The sequence below is a fragment of the Macaca mulatta genome, chromosome 13 (assembly GCF_049350105.2).
Source record: "Macaca mulatta isolate MMU2019108-1 chromosome 13, T2T-MMU8v2.0, whole genome shotgun sequence".
Taxonomy (NCBI): domain Eukaryota; kingdom Metazoa; phylum Chordata; class Mammalia; order Primates; family Cercopithecidae; genus Macaca; species Macaca mulatta.
The window spans coordinates 101,318,662-101,337,335 of NC_133418.1; the positions used below are offsets into that span (position 1 = coordinate 101,318,662).

The 18,674-nt window shown below is 48.1% G+C and overlaps 1 protein-coding gene and 1 long non-coding RNA gene across 4 annotated transcripts in view; one reads left to right on the forward strand and one right to left on the reverse strand.

The window, feature by feature from the left end:
* The first annotated feature begins 1,208 nt into the window (after positions 1 to 1,208).
* On the forward strand, positions 1,209 to 5,486 carry LOC144333896 (uncharacterized). Its single transcript, XR_013403029.1, has 2 exons — positions 1,209 to 1,291; positions 5,363 to 5,486. It is a non-coding gene; the product is annotated as an uncharacterized LOC144333896 (long non-coding RNA).
* A 428-nt stretch (positions 5,487 to 5,914) lies between these two features.
* KLHL29 (kelch like family member 29) overlaps positions 5,915 to 18,674 on the reverse strand; it is a 327,580-nt gene continuing 314,820 nt past the window's right edge. For all 3 annotated transcript variants that reach the window (XM_077960078.1, XM_077960077.1, XM_077960079.1), the window contains 4 exons: positions 18,427 to 18,607; positions 11,511 to 11,704; positions 11,028 to 11,172; positions 5,915 to 8,073 (listed from right to left, as the gene is read on the reverse strand). In XM_077960078.1, coding sequence (XP_077816204.1) covers positions 7,890 to 8,073; positions 11,028 to 11,172; positions 11,511 to 11,704; positions 18,427 to 18,607 — 704 coding nt within the window. In that variant the 3' untranslated portion in view covers positions 5,915 to 7,889. The remainder of the gene's footprint in view (positions 8,074 to 11,027; positions 11,173 to 11,510; positions 11,705 to 18,426; positions 18,608 to 18,674) is intronic.

The window sequence follows — 18,674 nt, forward strand, 5'->3', positions numbered from 1 at the left end:
ATGAAACATTTTTGAGACAGAGTCTTGCTCTGTCACTCAGGCTGGAGTGCAGTGGTACAATCTTGGCTCACTGTAGCCTCCGCCTCCTGGGTTTAAGTGATTCTCCTGCCTCAGCCTCCTGAGTAGCTGGGATTACAAGCATGTACCACCACGCCTGGCTAATTTTTGCATTTTTAGTAGAGACAGGGTTTCACCATGTTGGCCAAGCTGGTCTTGAACTCCTGACCTCAAGTGATTCACCTGCCTTGACCTCCCAAAGTGCTGGGATTATAGGTGTGAGCCACTGTGCCTGGACCCTCTATCAATTTTTCTTAAGAAATGTTTTGAGAATTCTAAATTAGAATTTGCTTCTGAGTCTTCACAAGATTACAATTACTTTCTGTTTTGCTTCTTTCAGGAATGAGGGCAGAATGTGTTGACCTCAGAATTCCATGATTATTTGAGCTTGTGTCATAATTTAGAAGAGAAGAAAACTTCGGGTTGGGGATAATGGCCAGATACATTGGGAAAACTCTGCCTTTTCTATCCAGTTTAGTAAAGTTAGAGTGACTGTTAGTCTGTTTTTGATTCTGAGAAATCTGCAGTAAAAAAACCTATTTAACCTTGATAAACCCAGCATTTCCCAAATTTATTTAATCTCAAAACCTTGTATATCACTGTTCGTAGCAGCATTATTAATAATACCCAAAATGTAGAAATAACCCAAATGTTCAATAATTGATGAATGGATAAACAAAATGTATTCATTTTTGTATATATCCATTGTGTGTATCTGTATAGTGGAATAGTATGGAGCCATAAAAGAATGAAATGCTGACATATGTTCCAGCATGGATGAACCTTGAGAACACTTTGTTAAGTGAAAGAAGCCAGAAACACAAGGCCAAGTATTGTATGATTCCATTTTTATGAAACATTTGCAGTGGGCAATCCACAGAGACAGAAAGTAAATTAGTGGTTGTTCAGGGTTAGGGGTGAGGGAGAATGAGGAGTATGCTAATGGGTACAGGTTTCTTTTTGGGGTAATGAAAGTGTTCTGCAATTAGTGGTTATTGTTGCTCAATTAGTGAATATACTGAAAAATCACTTTAAAAGGGTGAAGTGTATGGTATGTGAATTATATGTCAGTGAAGCTGTTACTTAAAAAAAAATCCATAAAAAAGGGGTTATAGCAACAATTAGGGCAAGAAGTGATAAGGGTTTAAAAATAAGGCAGTGGTGATAGAAAGGGACTGGAGAATTTAGGGGGTGACTTGAAGAGCATCAGTGACTGATTTATACTCACAGGAATGTAAAGTCCCAGGGCTAACACCCTAAGGAGACAGTGCTCATGGGTCCTCTGGTGCCCAGGTTTGCATTTGAGCAGTGGCCAGCTTCACCGAGAATGAAGGAATTCCGTACACAGAGTGAATGAAAACCCTTTAACTAAAACTTCTTATGGCAAAAACTGCCACTACTTGTGCACAAACCTAATACTTCTTCAGTCATCTGTAGACTGCAGGGCTGGCTACAGCAGCACACTCGCTTATACTTTTTCAGGTGCTGTCGCCAATGGAGTTGGGGTAATCTGGCTGGCGCTGCGCACCAGGGTGAGGCGGCCCACGGTGGGAGGTGGAAAAGGCAGTCTTTTCGACCTAGTATGAGCCACTCAAAGGCTGTGCTCATTTTCTAGGAGGAAACACACCCAAATGACCTGCATATGTTCCAGAGTGGGCAGCAGGGCATATGCATGGCAAGTTTGGATGGTAAACACACATTCTTGGAGTCTTATTTTTTTTTGTAAAGAGATCCATGGGATTCCTCTGTGTCTCCTCCCAACAGCACATCTCACTCTTTTTACCATTGTATGAAAACAGCAGGCTTCTTGGAGTTGAGTCCTTATGTTATTCAGCTCCTTGACCCAGCTGGGAAAACTTTCTGTATCCTTGGATGCCTAAGCCATGATATTCCCTTTGGGACCAAGGCTGCTGTGGTCACGCTGTTCTCTCCTCTCCTCTGCTCTCCCAGGCCGGGGTTGTGGTTCCACAAGAATGTGAGGAACTCCTTGAGAGTCCATCACACAGTGCAGGCTCACAGCAGGAGTTTCTAATGAGGCGGCAGTGGATGGTCTGACATCTCAGTGAGTGGACTCTTTCCTTACCTCAGTCCCAGGTTTTCTGTTTAAAGCCAAAGCCTTCATTATGTTGCTGAGACTCTTACCAGGTGTTTTTAAAAGCACTTATAAAGAGGACTTTTTAACAGAGCTGAATGTCTATCCCATTCACAGAGTTCTTTGTTTCCTTATTACGGATTTTTGAGGTAGCTTGGGGAAGAGGATTGTGCCTTAAAAACTCCAGGCAGATTTGGAGGGGCTGTGTAGTGTGAGCTCCTGGAGTCTCACTGAGCTGGGTTTGAAGGCTGAGATGCTGTAAGCCTGCTCTCTGCTTAAGGTCTCAGGGCTCCGCGGCCTCATGCCTGCAGTGGGGATGACCATCCTGTGCAAAACTGTAATGAGCATGAAACTCAACAGTGTACATAGAGCACTTGGGGCACGGCCTAACTATAACCGGGCAAGCCACTTTTCTGAGACTGTTTCCTCTTCTTAAAGGGTGAAGAGGCCCTATGCCTTTATGGTAGTTGAGAGGATAGAATGAGTTAATGTGTGTAATTATGTTATATACATACATTAAGGTTCAATTAGAGGAGACGTACAGGGATCTTAATAACCCATTCCAGAGTTTTAGCACGAATACATGGCAGCATATTTTTTATTTGTAATTCTCTTTGCTACTTGATAGTGAACCCTCTCCAACTTCTCCATTGCTTGTGGTACCCAAAATAGGAGATGATCTTCACAAAAGAGAATCTCAGACTGAAATTCTGGGGAAAGGGCCAGACGCAGTGGCTCACTCCTGTAATCCCAGCATTTTGGGATTGTGAGGTGGGTGAATCACCTGAGGTCAGGAGTTCAAGACCAGTCTGGCCAACATAGTAAAACCCCCATCTCTACTAAAAATACAAAAATTAGCTGGACGTGGTGGCAGGGGCTTGTAAACGTGGGAGGCTGAGGCAGGAGAATCGCTTGAACCCGGGAGGCGGAGGTTGCAATGAGCCAAGATCATGCCATTGCACTCCAGCTTGGGCGACAGAGAGAGACTCTGTCTCCAAAAAAAAAAAAAAAAAAAAAAGAAAGAAAGAAAAAAAATTCTGGGGAAAGATTACTCTCTGTCCCTCACTACCCATTTTTTTAAATAATGTCATTATAGAAATTCTGGACGAGAAAGAAGAAAAATTGCCCACAATTCCATGAATACAACTAATAGTTTTTTTTTCTGACTGCAAATCTGGTCATTAAAAATATACATATCTTACCTATCTTTAGATGTGTATCTTATATATCTTTATATACATATATCACATACCCACAATCATATAAAAATATACATTGTTTTCCCTTTTCTAAGTGTTTTCCATATGGTGGCATGTCTTTAGTATTACCTGTCTCACGGACACAGCACTTCATGCTGCCAGTGCTTAGCAGAGTGTCGGGCATGTTGTTAGTGTCAGTAAATGAGAGCAAGTTATTGTGATGGTTATCCCTCAGCATCCACAGGGGATTGGTTCCTGGACCCCCAGGGATACCAAAACCCTGGATGCTCAAGTCCCTGATATTAAATGGGGTAGTATTTGCATATAACCTCTGCACATCCTCCAGTGTACGTTAAATCATCTCTAGATTACTTATAATACCTAATACAACGTAAAGGCAATGTAGATGGTTGTTACACTATACTGTTTTTTCATTTGTATTAGTCTGTATTGGTTTTTTGCCCCCCAAGTTTTTCCATGCATGGTTGGTTGAATCTGGATGGGAAACCTGTGGATACGGAGGGCAGCTGTGTATGACTTTTCTCATAGTTTTATGATTTCCTCATGGATGCTCAGAGTGGATTCACCAGGTCAGGTGTGAATGCTCCTGTGGCTCCTGATAACTGGCCCCTGCCTCACTGCTCTCTAAAAGTGCTGTTTTGGTTGACAGAACCCTTCACTGCTCACGGGGTTCACAGCTCATGAGCACTTGGAGTCTCTCTCCCCCTCATTTGTCTGAGGTTTGGGGAGCTAATCTAGTAGCTAAAAGATGTTACTACCTCATTGTTATGATTTTCATATTTAACAACTACCATTGTTGAGCTTTTTTGTTGTATGTTTACTGGCAACGTTTCTTCTTTGTTAGGTCTGTTTAAGACCTATTCTCTTCAACTGTTGGAATCACTTAGCCTTTTCTTATTGAATTACATGGGTTCTTTAATAAAGATACAAATCCTTTGTCATATAGACTGCAAATATTTTTCTTGACTGTTCTCTTCTTACTTTGGCTATGGGTTTTAAAAAAATCATACAGATGCATAATGTGAACCATGTCCTGTTTGTAGCCACCACAGTGAACTTTTTCACTATCCATGTCAGCTCTGATGGTTGCACCTGGACCCTCCCCTTTTCTCACAGACTCCTGATATAGTGGACATACATGGCTTTTATGGCAAAATGCAGTTTATTCACCCACCCCCCGTCCCTGAGTTAAGTCTGAAATACACAGACTCTTCATAGACTCAGAGAACATGTTTCTCTTGATTTAGGGAAATGAGGTAGACAGGAAAGGAGTTAACAGGACGATTGCTTGATTTTTGTCTCAAGTTATAATTTCAGCTCTTCATGACTGGCATCCTCTAGACATTCTCCATCCTTTAGGACTGAAGGTATCATTGCAAATATTTATTTGACAAGAGTATGGTCCACTCATCATAAAGCCTCGGCCAAGTTCTCTCAACATCTCCCTCTCTCACCTACCCTGACCACTGCCTTCAGATTTTTTTTTTTTTTTTTTTTTTTTTTTTTGGCAAGGAGACCCTTAGTCTTGGTGAGATTTGTGGATTAATGGTGTGAGGCTCTTCACAGGGATGACAAAGCTGGCCAATCTGCCTTCTGTGAATCTGTGAAATCTAAACTTCTTTCCTTGCCAGAGGATAGGCACTCCCATCTGGTGCTCTACCTTTTCTTCCTGGGGAGCCTGGCATGGAGTCCTTAGCATAGCAAGACAGGTCTATACAGCAGCCTAGAGAGCAGCCCCAGCCATGACTGAAGAAGGCAGTGAGGCCCCCTGACTGGATTTTAGGATAGGATGGAAATCACCCTGGCTGGGCGCAGTGGCTCATGCCTGTAAGCTCAGCACTTTGGGAGGCCGAGGCGGGCGGATCACCTGAGGTTGGGAGTTTGAGACCACCCTGACCAACATGGAGAAACCCCTGTCTCTACTAAAAATACAAAATTAGCCGGGTGTGGTGGCACAGGCTTGTAATCCCAGCTACTCAGGAAGCTGAGGCAGGAGAATTGCTTGAACCTGGGAGGCAGAGGTTGTGGTGAGCCTGAGATTGCGCCATTGCACTCCAGCTTGGGCAACAAGAGTGAAACTCCATCTCAAAAAAAAAAAAAAAGAAAAGAAAAGAAAAGAAATCACCCTGTATTCCTCTTCCTAGAGAAAGTGTGTTGCGTCTCTTCTTAGGCTCATGAGCTGGAATTGCCATGTGGCTCTAAGTCGGTCCCCAGCACAGGAGTGATACCAGTGGGAAGCTAACAGTTTTGAAGCTTTCAGTTGCACAGGTGTAATAAGAAGAGCACTTCAATGAAAGAAAGAGCCTCAGAGTCAGTGTCAGTGTGTTTGCAAGTCCCTTTCAACTTTGACCTTCAATTGTCTTTTCTTCTTGGCTTTTCAACTCTAAACCTTCCCTCAATATGGAGTCCTATCCTTTCTAATCATCAAGATCTGCACTAAAGTCTATAAGAGAACCCGTACAGCTGATATATGAGGGGTAGAACAGGTTTTGCATCCCTGTGGCAGGATGATGGCACACAAAGATTACGCTGGCTTCCAAGTCTAGATCTATAAATATATTTATTATAATATAACAAGAACTTAACAATAAACATATACTATGTACAATACCATTACAGAGAACCCTGTTTTATATCATTCACAGAAATAGCCAGTTTTGCTCCAGTGTGATAGATGAGGAGAGAAACGGAATTTCAATGTCATCTGTGTTGAGTCTCGCTGACCACTAGAACCTCCTTTGGAGGCAGACGCACACCAATGCTAACATTAGCCCTGCCCCAGGCAGTTAGGAATTTGTGCTCCAGTCCTTGGGTTCACACTTGCACCCTGTTTGACATAAATACTTTAAATGACATACAATGTATGTAGTTTTGTGCTTATTACTTTTTAAAATAATAAATAATATTAAAAACTGCATAACGAAGCTCGGTATCTTGTCCAAGTGGGAGCCACACTCGTAGTGCTAGAAGTTGATGCCCAGCATTAGAACTGGAATTTTGTGTCATCAAATACTAAAAGATGGAAAGCATGTCCTGTCTTTTTCTCTTATAAATGGTTATCATCATGAAACGATGGCAAGTTGACTTCCCAGATATAAAAGTGGTAAATGTGTATTTGGTACCAACTTCAACTCAACAGCGCAGTGGTGGCGGTGGTGGCGGCAGCATTCTTCCTGCCCTGGAATGGAAACTGTTGACCGTGTGAGGTTTGAGGGGCTAAGGACTAGCGGGAAGGCCTTTCCCTTTTGAGCCACGGTGTGACCTCCCTCCTGGCTTCCCTTTTCTCAGGTTCATATGTGACAAGAAGAGTGGTTCTGCTCATGCCCTCAGGCCTTGCTGCCATGGCTCCACTAAGAAGGCTGTCCCCATCCTGAGAGCTCTTGCGGCAGGTGCCTTAATATATAGCTATGAATATCAAAAATAGTCTCCTGTGCTTTATAGATGCTTATTCTCCCTCCTTCCCTTCCCACTGGCCTGGGTCCTCAGCTTGACCTCATGGAGGGAGCTGGGCCGGTGTCCTGAGCCAGAACCGGGCTCCTTCTAGAGCAGACTCTTCTTCCTTGGGCACAGCTTTTATGGGGCTGTCTGGGAGTTACTTTTTCTAAAAATAAAATGGGGGCATTGCCCACCCCAGGAGAGATCCTCTATTTTGCACATAGAAAAATGAGAGCAAAAGCCCCCCTCTGGCACTACCTACAAAGAGCTTTGGGAATTCCCACAACATTATCCCTCTTGTGGCCTGCTTCTCCTCTCAGTACTTAAAAATAGCCTTTTGTTTATCAAGAAAATGCCTCAGAAATCTAAATAATTCATACTGGGTAAGAGAAAGCTAGCGCAATCACTTTGTCCTTCTCCAGCAAAAACACAGTAGAAAAACCTGTGAAGGACAGACCACTGTCCTCGCTCCCCGGCTCTCCCACGGCTGCCACCCCTGGCTCAGCGTGGGCAGCTGGGCTTCTCTTCGGCCCCAGTGGGGACCAGCAGCCTCCTAGGCCTTGTGATGATGCACAGTATTGTCCCTTGTTTTCTGTCGGCCACTGAAAGTGTAGATTGGTTAAAAAACAAAAGTAGGAATCAAAGTGATAAGGACACTTTGATCTTATTCCAAGAGAGCCTGATGCCTAATGTCGTCATAAGATAACTGATCTATGGTTGTTTAGGGATCAAGCTTGCTCTGCAGGAAGGAAAAGACGGCTTCTCTCTCCCAGTTGAAAAATATGTGAAACTCTATTGCACCTGGCAGAGCGGGTGCCCCTGTTCAGGGCGGGCGCCTGGTCAGGAGGCAGCCAGCCCCACAGTGGGATTGTGGTTCCTGCGGCTCCATGCATGGTGCCTCGGTTTCACCCAAAGGTGAGGATGATTTTCTACATTCAGTGTAGAGAATATTCAACATGTTGAGCGCAGTGAGTTCCTTGATTGTGTTTTGTTGGCCTCTTGTTGGTGTCGCTGGAAAATTATCATTGCGTGGCACTTGCCTCACCAGACTTGTCCACAGTCTTATCATGGGCTTTCTGCTGATGTCAGCCGCTTTGAATATATTTCTTTATCACGACGCAGCCGTGTCTGAAGACAGGGCAGGGCATGTGGGGGAGGAGGGTCCATGTATTGGTTGTGGGCTCATAGGCCTCCATGTTGCCCAGTGCGGGCCCCTCACTGCTGACAATGCCTCCAGTTGCATAAATCTTGCCATCAAGCACCACGGCACTGTTGGGGGAAAGCAAGGACAGAGTTAGGCATTTCACTTCCAACTTGGCCCTGGAGATAGGTTCTCAACATCGTGTCCTGTTGTAGGTTGCCTGTGCCTTTTGCAAAAGTCATCTGGGATCTTGCTGCCCTTCTTTGCCCTCTGACCCGGGCTGACATGAAAAACACCTGTCCTCTAGGGCCAGTCAGGAAGCTGTGCTATGTCACCCTGCGAGCGGCAGAAGGCGCTCCCTCCCTGCCCCGCCAGAGTGACTAACCATGGCTGGGAGAGGAAAGATCTCTGTGCAGGCACTCAGCTCAGGTCACTGAGGCTTTCTGGAGTCTCTTTTGTGTGGCACACGCAGCCTTCCTACTGCTCAAATCAAATTGGGAACATGACTCACAAGAATGACGGGAGAGAATAATAAGGAGCTCAGCTGGAATTGAACGTCAGCCACTCGACTGGGAGCTCCACCTGCCAAGGTGCTCCTGTGTGACCTGGTGCTGCTGCCCACCCAGGATTGCAAGGGCCGAGCATGCTCTGCAGGGTGACCGATGGTTGTGCCTGGACCCCTTCCCTGTGTGACACTCACTGGCTTGCTCCTGTTGTCTCAGTCAGTTTCATCATGAGGGCTCAGCATCTGGCCCCTCTCTGCACTGACGGAATTCCTTAATGCATTTCAGCTACCTCTTTGCACTGACATCCACATCTTGTTACTGGCCCTGAATCTCTTTTAGCTAATGGCCATTTCTTCTTGGCTATTCCCTGACATTGGACACATACCTTTTCAAAGGCTCCACCCGTTTCTGAAATGTCTTAAAGAGGGACTTCTTACCAGACCCTGGAGCTTCTAGTCTTCTCTCCCTTAGTTTCATGCCATCTGGGGCCCTCATATTTTCCTTCTGTGGTGCACCTATTCCCTGATTCTCTTGCAAGACCTAGCTTAACTCTCCCATTTGCCATTAAGTCTTTCCCATTTTTTTTTTTTTTTTTTTTTTTGACATAGAGTCATGCTCTGTCACTCTGGCTGGAGTGTAGTGGTGTGATCTTGGCTCACTACAACCTCTGCCTGCCGGGTTCAAGCAATTCTCCTGCCTCAGCCTCCTGAGTAGCTGGGATTACAGGTGACTGCCACCACACCTGGCTAATTTTTGTATTTTTAGTAGAGACGGGGTTTCACCATGTTGGTCAGGCTGGTCTTGAACTCCTGACCTTGTGATCCATCCACCTCGGCCTCCCAAAGTGCTGGGATTACAGGCATGAGCCACCGCACCCAGCCTCTGTGTGTTTTTTTTTTTTTTTTTTTAATATGGAGTTTCGCTCTTGTTGCTCAGGCTGGAGTGCAATGGTGCAATCTCACTGCAACCTCCACCTCCTGGGTTCAAGCGATTCTCCTGCCTTAGCCTTCCAAGTAGCTGGGATTACAGGCATGTGTCACCACCCCAGCTAATGTTTGTATTGTTATTAGAGATGGGGTTTCACCATGTTGGCCAGGCTGGTCTCAAACTCCTGACCTTGTGAATTGTCCACCTCAGCCTCCCAAAGTGCTGGGATTACAGGCATGAGCCACCATACCTGGCCGTTTCCCATTCATTTCTAGTCTCAGAGGAGGTGCGGGCATCCTCCCAAGTGAAGTGTAATGCTCCAGTTGTCTGCATCAGTGGACAGGGCAGTCAGACTGTGCTCTGCACACTGCCACCATTAGGGTATGTGACATGGAAGTATGGCTCAGGAATTGTAAAATCTCAGTCCAACAGGAGCTTAGCAGTTGTCTGCTCCAACTGCCTGTTTTACAGACAGAACTTCCCCAGAGAGGGGAAGGGATGTGTCCAAGGTCACTGACGTGCTAGTAGGTTGTATCTTTTCTAGCTATGCTACACAGACAATGGGCACTCAGTAAGTACTTCATGCTATTCCCACTCTGAAGATTCTGCAGTTACCTCTGCACAGGCACAAGATATCTTCAGGAAGCATCTGCTATGGGAGTCCTGACAATGGGGTTTCTGAGGCCCCCCTTTTTCTTTTTTTAGATGGAGTCTCGTTCTGTCACCCAGGCTGGAGTGCTGTGGCATGATCTCGGCTCACTGCAACCTCCGCCTCCCGGGTTCAAGCGATTCTCCTGCCTCAGCCTCCTGAGTAGCTGGGATTACAGGCACACACCACCACGCTTGGCAAATTTTTGTATTTTTAGTAGAGTCGGGGTTTTACCATGTTGGTCAGGCTGGTCTCGAACTCCTGATCTCAAGTTATCCACCCACCTCGGCCTCCCAAAGTGCTGGGATTATAGACGTGAGCCACTGTGCCCGGCCTTGGGGCCCCTTCTTATTCCTTGTTCCTCTTAGTCCAGGAAAGGATGGGGTTGGAAGAGCAGGGACTGGTGTCTCATTGCCACAGGGCCAGGAAGCCTGGGGACCGAGCCACACTTGGCCCTCTACCTTCTCTGCCTGCAGGGGCAGGTTTCTGTGTGCTTTTACCCAGTCAGCCTTTGGGACTCTGAGCCCCAAGCACAGCTCCCAAGGCCAATCAGGATCATTCATGCTGTCATTCATGCTGTCAGAGCATTCCCCCAAGAAATCACTTGTCCCTGTAGGGCATCACACTGGCCTGGCACTGCTCTGGCCTGGCACTGCCTCCCGTCTGTGATGGGGCAGGTGGTCCTGGGGGAAGCAGACCTCACCTCTCACTGAGAACAGGGTAGCCTTGATGCCTTCAGGAAATAGTTCCTTTCTGCTGGAGCTGGGGTCAGCTGGAGCCCTGGGGATAGGCTCCTGGGCCAGAGGCTGCTGTGGGCTGCTCTGGGTGCTCCACCCTACTGGTCTGGGCTAATGCCCACTCCTGTGGTTGGATGGGGAGGGCCACTGCTGTGGGCCTGGGAATCATTATGGTCACTGAATGGTGGGAAATCATTGTGGTCACACCCCTCCTCCTCCCGCTCCTCCGTCCCAGCCCTAACCAAGGTGCCACAGCCTCTCACCTGCAAAACTGGCGAGAGTGGTTCATGTTTGGGCCCGCCTTAATGTTTCCTTTCTCAGGGTCGTAGATGGTGGTGGCTCTGGCATAAGCCCCGCCCAGGATGAAAACGAAGCCATTGAGTGTGACAGCGGGGGCATACTTGTTGTCTGTGAGGAGAGCAGAGCAGGCAGGTCACGGCATCTTGTCTTGGACTTCCCTCTCCTTTTCTTTCCCAGCAGACCCTCCAGGGAAGGAAGCTGGAAAGACTTCCAACAAGTGACTGACTGGCCTGGAGACAGGTCTGGGGCCCAGGGGAACCTGGAGCCTTGACTCACTTGCCCTTCTCCAGACACCTGAACTGGGGGCTCAGCAACTCCTGCCACCCTCTAGATCTGGGTCTGCAGAGCTGTTGGGCTTAGCCTGACTTCTGGGCATGGATACTGAACAAATCAGCGAGGCAGGGGTGCGACCCTGGCCCTGGGCTGAGGACACCACTGGTTCTCACCAATCATTGGGGACTCGATGAAGCTCCACGTGTTGGTCTGAGGAACGTAAGACTGGAGGACACCGGCAGCTCGGCCTGCCTCATTCACCCCACCAAACACGTAGATCTTGCCACCACACACTGTGGCTGCAGCAGAGTGCACTGCCTTGGGCAGAGGGGCCACTGCCTCCCATTGGTTTGTGATGGTGTCATACCTGCAGGAGAGGAGAAAAAGAGCCCAGGGTCAAGATGGACCTTGCGCGGGGCAGAGGTCACAGGCAAGGGCAGCAGACTACCATTTGCTCCTTGCCCTCAGCATGGCCAGCATAGCCTGAGATCACACAGCGATGGGAGGTACTGCGATGAGACACTCAAGGCCTTGTAGGGTCTGGTCCAAATTAGCCCTCTCAGCCTTCCTCTGGAACATCAGTGGGCTCTTTCTGCCTGTGGCAGCCTCTGCAGAATTCCTGTCACCATCCCGTTGCTCACACAGTGCTCCCCTCCTCTCTATCCAGCTCAATCCTGCCCTTGCATTTGGCAATGCTGCACTGAGCATGTGCTTTATAGCTAGGCCCTGGGCTGGAAACTGGAGAAATGTGCTGGATGAAGTACCATTCCTGCCCTCAAGGCGCTTATGGCCTCATGAAGAAGGCAAGCCAAATAAAACACACAAAGAACAATTACATGCAGGATGCTGAGTGGTCTGAAGGCGAGAAACCCAAGGTGCACATGGCAGGGAGCACCCAGCAGCTCCAATAGGTCATATTAGCTTCCTAGAGGTGCCGATAACCAGGCTGGGCCTTGAAGGGTGAATAAGCTACTAGCTAGGTGGATGGGAAGCAGGGCTGAGCGGGCACAGGGAAAGCATTACAGGTGAAGGGAGAGCAGTAGGCAAAGGTGGCATTTTGGGAGAATTTAGAGTACAGACAGTCCCCGACTTACGATTTTTCAACTTTATGATGGTGCAAAACGATTGCAATTTTGATGTAATGTGCAGTGTTCAATAAAATCCATGAGATATTTGACATTTTATTATAAAATAGGCTTTGTGTTAGATGCTCTTGCCCAGCTGTAGGCTAATGTAAGTGTTCAGAGCATGTTTAAGGTAAGCTGGCTAAACTATGATGTTCAGTAGGGCAGGTGTATTAGATGTATTTTTGATTTAGAATATTTTCAACTTTTAATGAGTTTATCAGGAAATAACCCCATCGTCAGTCAAGGTGCTTCCATAGTATGGAATGGCTGGAAGTGGGGGTTAGTTAAAAAGGGCCAGGGGTTAGTTAAAAAGTTAAAAGTTAGAAGTGGGGGTTAGTTAAAAAGTTAAAAAGGGCCAGGTGCGGTGGCTCATGCCTGTAATCCCAGCACTTTGAGAGGCCGAGGCGGGTGGATCACCTGAGTTTGATCACCTGAGTTGAGTCGAGAGTTTGAGACCAGCCTGACCAACATGGAGAAACACCGTCTCTACTAAAAATCCAAAAAAAAAAAAAAAAAAGAAAAAAAAAATTAGCTGGGCGTGGTGGCACATGCCTGTAATCCCAGCTACTCCAGAGGCTGAGGCAGGAGAACTGCTGAAACCTGGGAGGCAGAGGCTGCGGTGAACCAAGGTTGCGCCATTACACTCCAGCCTGGGCAACAAGAGCAAAACTCTGTCTCAAAAAAACAAAAACAAAAACAAAATGGCCATGTGTGCAAAGCTAAGGGAGTTGGGCTTTATCTAGAGTGCAGTGGGTGAAGGTTTGTTTGTTTGAGACAGGGTCTTGCTCTGTCGCCCAGGCTAGAATGCAGCAGCATGGTCACAGCTCACTGCAGCCTTGATCTTCTGGTCTTAAGCAATTCTCCCACCTCAGCCTCCTGAGTAGCTGGGACTACAGGTGTGCAGCATCATGCCTGGCTAATTTTTTGATTTTTCATAGAGATGAGGTCTCCCTATGTTGCCCAGGCTGGTCTTGAACCCTTGAGCTTAAGCAATCCTCCCACCTTGGCCTCCTAAAGTGCTGGGATTACAGATGTGAGCCACAGTGCCTGGCTGTCCTGAAGGTTTTAAGCAGGGAAATAATGTGATCAAATTTGGCCTCTAGAGAGATCACTGTGTCTGCAGGGTGGGGTATGTCCTGGAGTGAGGAGGTCAGAAGCAGGGAGACTAGTTAGACTAATCTGCGTAAGAAATTTGGTGAGATGCGACAGTGCCTGGGACCAAGGGATGACAAGAGTATGAGGACACAGGAACAGAAGGAGAGGCGAATGGGTGTGGCTGCTCATTGGTGAGATGCTGGTGCTAAAGGAGACAGTTGCCAAGAATGGTTCAGGGTCTGGCTTGGGAGACTGGTGGATGGTGACACTACTGGTGGGATGGGGAGGTTGAGGGAGGAGGGTGATTTCAGTTTTTTTCACAGGAAATTTACAGTATTTGTGGGCAACAGACTGGGGATGTGCAGCAGACAGTCAGATATTTGGGTGTGGATTAAATATTCAGCTGTGGGATCTCTGGCACAAAGCTGGAAATGGAAGCTCAGGAGTGCGTTGGGGAGATGTGAAGTGTGTGGGGGCTGAGGACAAACTGGGGAAATGCAGCCTTTAAGAGGGGAGCTGAGAGGTATCCTCGGAGGGCAGCCAAGGTCCCAACAGCGAGTGAGTGGCTATGCCCCCAAAGGCGAGGGCTTCAAGGATGGAGGATGGAATCTCCAGCAGGCCACTGCTCTGTAGTCAAGGGCACTTCAACTGGAACAAGAGGTGCAGAAGCCATTTGTGTCGGTGGAGACCGTGGGTGTAGACTTCTTTTGGAAGAAACTTAGCTATGAAGAGGCATAGAAGGTAGGACCTAGAAAAGAATCCGGAGCTGAGAGGGATCAGTGGAATGCTGATGAATGTTTAACAGCCAGCTCTCTAGGGAAAACGTCATGGTTTGCAGCATTTGCTGGTTTCTGTGATGTCACTCCTCCCACTTGGTTGATTTCAAGCTACCATAGGGATGTTGCTGAACATGGAGTTGGAAAGAGATGTGCTGTGGCCACCATTCTCTGGAATCTCCTCCCTGGAGAGGTGCAATGGGCATATATAAACCTCAAGGCCCAAGAGAGCAGTAAAATGTAGTAAAAAATTAGGAAGTGATGAATTGTGAGTATGAATTACCTTTGTTTTTAATATTGTGTACATAATTTTTAATAATTAGAAATTGTTAAATTTTTGTGGTTAACAACTGGCTCAGAGTTCCTGTAATTTTAACATTCAGATCTCACGAGCCAGTGAAAAACAGGTCTTGTTTTAACTTTTAAGGGGAATGTTTACTTGTGTGTATGTACGTGCTAAAATAGGAAGGAGTCCAACTGGATAGTGAAAGATTAAGTGTATATGAGAGGGGAGAGCTGATGATGGAAGCTTTCAGGAGGTGGATGCAAATGGAATCCAAAGTGTGGAGGGAATGTGGAGTCCATTTGCACAGGAGAAAGGAAGTCAAGGATGGCAAGAGTGTAGCTGTATTTGCAGGAGTGACCACAGGAAGGTGAGCAAGTTCTTGACTGATGGCTCCATTTTCTTTGTGAAGCAGGAGTCAGGGTTGACCAAAGTAGTGGAGGAGTCTGTAGGGTCAGCTCTCTGAGGAGAGAGGTCAAGACAAGAAATAACTGCTCTTGAGAGTGGGAGAAAGTGCTAAAGAAGGAAACCCAGAAAGGCTGCCTTGTAGCGTGAAGGAGCCAGTAGCAGATGGGGGCCTTCCCTTCCCGCGTGGTGGGGCCAGTGTGTTGTGGAGTGGGATTTCCTCCATCACCATTCAGCCCCCAAGGCTGGGCGCCAAGAATGCAAACGGTTGGATTGAACAGATCTGCTGATGTGGGGTGCAGGACAAAGCAGCAGAGGAAGAGGATGAAATGACAACATGAGTTCCAGACAAGATGGGAGAAAGGACAACAGGAGGCAGCTGCTGGGAAAAGCAGACTTGAGGTTCAGCAGCCTAGCCAGGTCACTGGGAGGTTTGAGGTCTTACTTCATGGGGAAGCTGGAATATTGGTCCTCAGTGTTTCTGTTGGGTTCCTTGGGGGCTGCTCTCCCAACTCCAGTTGCCTCCATACTTAGGCCCTCCCAGCAGGGGACACATCTACCACCCACCACGCTGCTCACTGTTCGGTGAGTGCCTGGATGCAACTTGAGGCCTGGGCATGGCGTGCTGTGCCACCAGGGTTGGGTCTGTCCCCAGCACATCTTTCCTGGGAGGCACACGGGGCCTGCTTTCTTTCTGTGAGCCTCGGTCACAGCCCAGAGCCCCAGGAAGCTGGCCTCCCAGAGCCCGTGCGTCTGCCTCCAAGCGAGGGTGATATGACGTCCAGTTCTGTACTTGGATTTGAGAAGAGGCTGGAATGTCTCAAAGGGCAGCAGTGGGGCAGATTCAATTAAGCCCCAGACGAATGACATGTGGCTTATATGCAATGGAGTAAGTGTCTTTTTGGACAGTGTCAGAAGTTCAGATATCTGCTTTTTAAGCCAATATGGCAGGGCTCCAAAGAGCTCCTGCAGAAGGAGCTGGGAGACAGTGGAAGATTATGTGGCTGTTAGTCCTCAGTCTTTCAGTATGATGGCACATTGCACCAAATGTGAATTTCCTGAGAGCTTGTTATTCCAGGTGGCTGATTGCCAAGCCATGAGCCCTCCCGTCAGCTCAATCTGTCAGCTTCCTGCTTGAGAAGGATATGCTAATGACATGCAAATGACCCTGCCGAGTGAGGCGCTCTGCTATCATTTATCCAGTAACCACAGCGACTGCAATATATTGCTATAAAATATTAGACCCAGTTATTTATATAATGATATAATACAGGTTTGTCTATTGCGCTGTTGTCTTAATCTATAATTATATAATCTTGCTCTATTTCTGTAATACCGTAATGTAATATAATTATAATGCACCATATATCTCATTCATTATCAATATAATAGCCATTTGTACCATTAGTGCTTCCTGGGGAACAAAGCACCCTCGTGTCTATCCCCATTACCCTGACCTTCCTGTCACCCTGAATTCTCATCATTGCCACTGTGTGCCACAGAAAGCCACTCACCCGAAGGGGGTCTAGCTACACTTCTTGGAAAGCAGTGAGTGCTCCTTTGCCTGCACCCTCCAACCAACTTGCATGCACACTGCCCAGGGGTCTTCAAGCCTGCACTACCCCTGCAAGGATAGCTGGCAGAGTCCGGTGGGCTGAGGAAGGGCTCAGGGCCCTTCAGGGCACCCTTTCATCCTGGATGGCTCCATCATCTCTTGGGGCTCCCGGGGTGGTCTTGCTCACACTGTGCCCATGCTGACCTTTCACGGCCAGAAGTAAGGCCTCGCCCCCCAGGGAAGGCCCTAACAGGCAACCCCTGGGCCTTGCAGACTGCTCCAGGACCCCAGAAAAGCTGAGCTTGTCTCACTGCTTAGTTGGTACATTTGATCCTTGAACAAATCTCTATATTTATCAACAAGTATAAGTTTGCAAAATGAGTAATCAGTGTCTTAGGAGATTAAAAATAGCTGACAAAAGCAAGACAGAATGACGGATCCAGCTCAGTTTACTCCTACAGAGAAAATGTCTCCTTTTTCATGTATTTATTATTGGATGACAAATGATCGGAAGCGGATGCTTCCAGAATGCTTGGGGTATGCATAGCTGGGCAGTGGGTCACACTGAAGGCCGCCAGCACCGGGGCCAACCCAGGTCCAGCAACAGCGCTAATATCCTCATCATCACCCAGGAATGCCCACGATTGCCAGATCAATAGGACAATTAAATGTTGTTACTGAGCTGTCTCTGGGCTCCACTTGGGGGAGTTAAAAGCCCACAATGAGCATTCAGAGCCTGTCTCACTCTGTAAGCCATCTTTGCTGTAACATTTGTCAAGTGTCCAATTAGCCACCAAGGGGGAAAAATACAAATTGAGGGGTATGTGTGGCTTCATAGGCAACATGATGTCCCACGGGAAGATGTGCTTTCTGGTGGCACGTGGCGGTGGGGGTGGTGGGCTCAGGTGCAGGAAGGGCTCTGGCGATCTTAGCTGTCTCCCCTGGGTTGTGCTTTGGGCCAGGTCAGCCTGATGGGTTACCCTCCAGGCACTAGTTTCTCCAAAAGCAGGACTAAGCTTCCATTCTGCTGCCTGACGAAGCTTCCTGAGCTCTTCCCCCAGGCGTCCGTTCTGTGTAAGAACAGTCTCCCTGGCTCAAGGGAAAAGGATTTTGTATTCTCACCTGGAAGCACGCGCTTCAGCCCACACCCCTCATGCCTGTATCTAACCCTCCACAATGGCCTCGGGAGGAAGCCAGCCGGGGACTCCCAGCAGAGGGCAGGTTCACACACGTGGTCCTTTGGCTTTTTTTTTCTGGAAAGTTCTAGAGGGTTGGCAAGAATGTGCTCCCTAAATTGCTTAGTTTGTGTGCAGTGGCCTTTCCCTGTATTATGAACAGATGTCCTAGTATGTGTGTGGCTGGAGGGAGGAAGGGAGCTCCCTGGTGTAGGACCCCCGCTTGGCAGGACAAGGAGGCACTGCCACCGGCATGACCCGCATTTTAAACATTGCTTCCAGCTTTGCCCGAAACCCCAGTGGTCTCTGGGCTGGTGCTCATGTGCAGGGTGTTCCCTGACTGCCTGGCCGGGAGGGTCTGGCTCATCCCAGGCCTTCTGCAACTGGATCTTGGGCCTCCAGCTTGTCTGACACCTAAATGGGCTGTCGGGACAGAAGCGCCCCATCTCCCATCTCAGCGACTGCAAAGGTGACACAGATGTCCTCCCGCCTGCTTGTACCCCACACCCTGGTGCCCCCTGGTGCTATGATTGAAGAGCCTGGGATGACTGCCCTTATGAATGGTCCAGGCTCTGCTCCATCGCCACTGAGTGGGTGTCAGGAGGTACAGTGATGTGATTTCAGTTCTTGGTGAGCATAGAGCATGCCCCTGTCCTGACCATGGCCTCATTACCTCTCCACGTGGTCCACGTTGCCCGCCACGCCAAGTCCCCCGAGGGTGTAAATCTTCCCATCGTAGACGAGGCTATTGTGCCGGCAGCGGGGGACTGTCATTCTGGAGACGAGGTTCCAGTTATCAAGCAGGGACATGTAGCACCAGACATCAGCCAGCGTCACCCCTGATTCCATCCCACCTGGAGGCAGTGTGGGAGGCAGAGAGAGCAGGCGGGGTGAGGAGGGGCCTGGGGTCAGCAAGCCCAG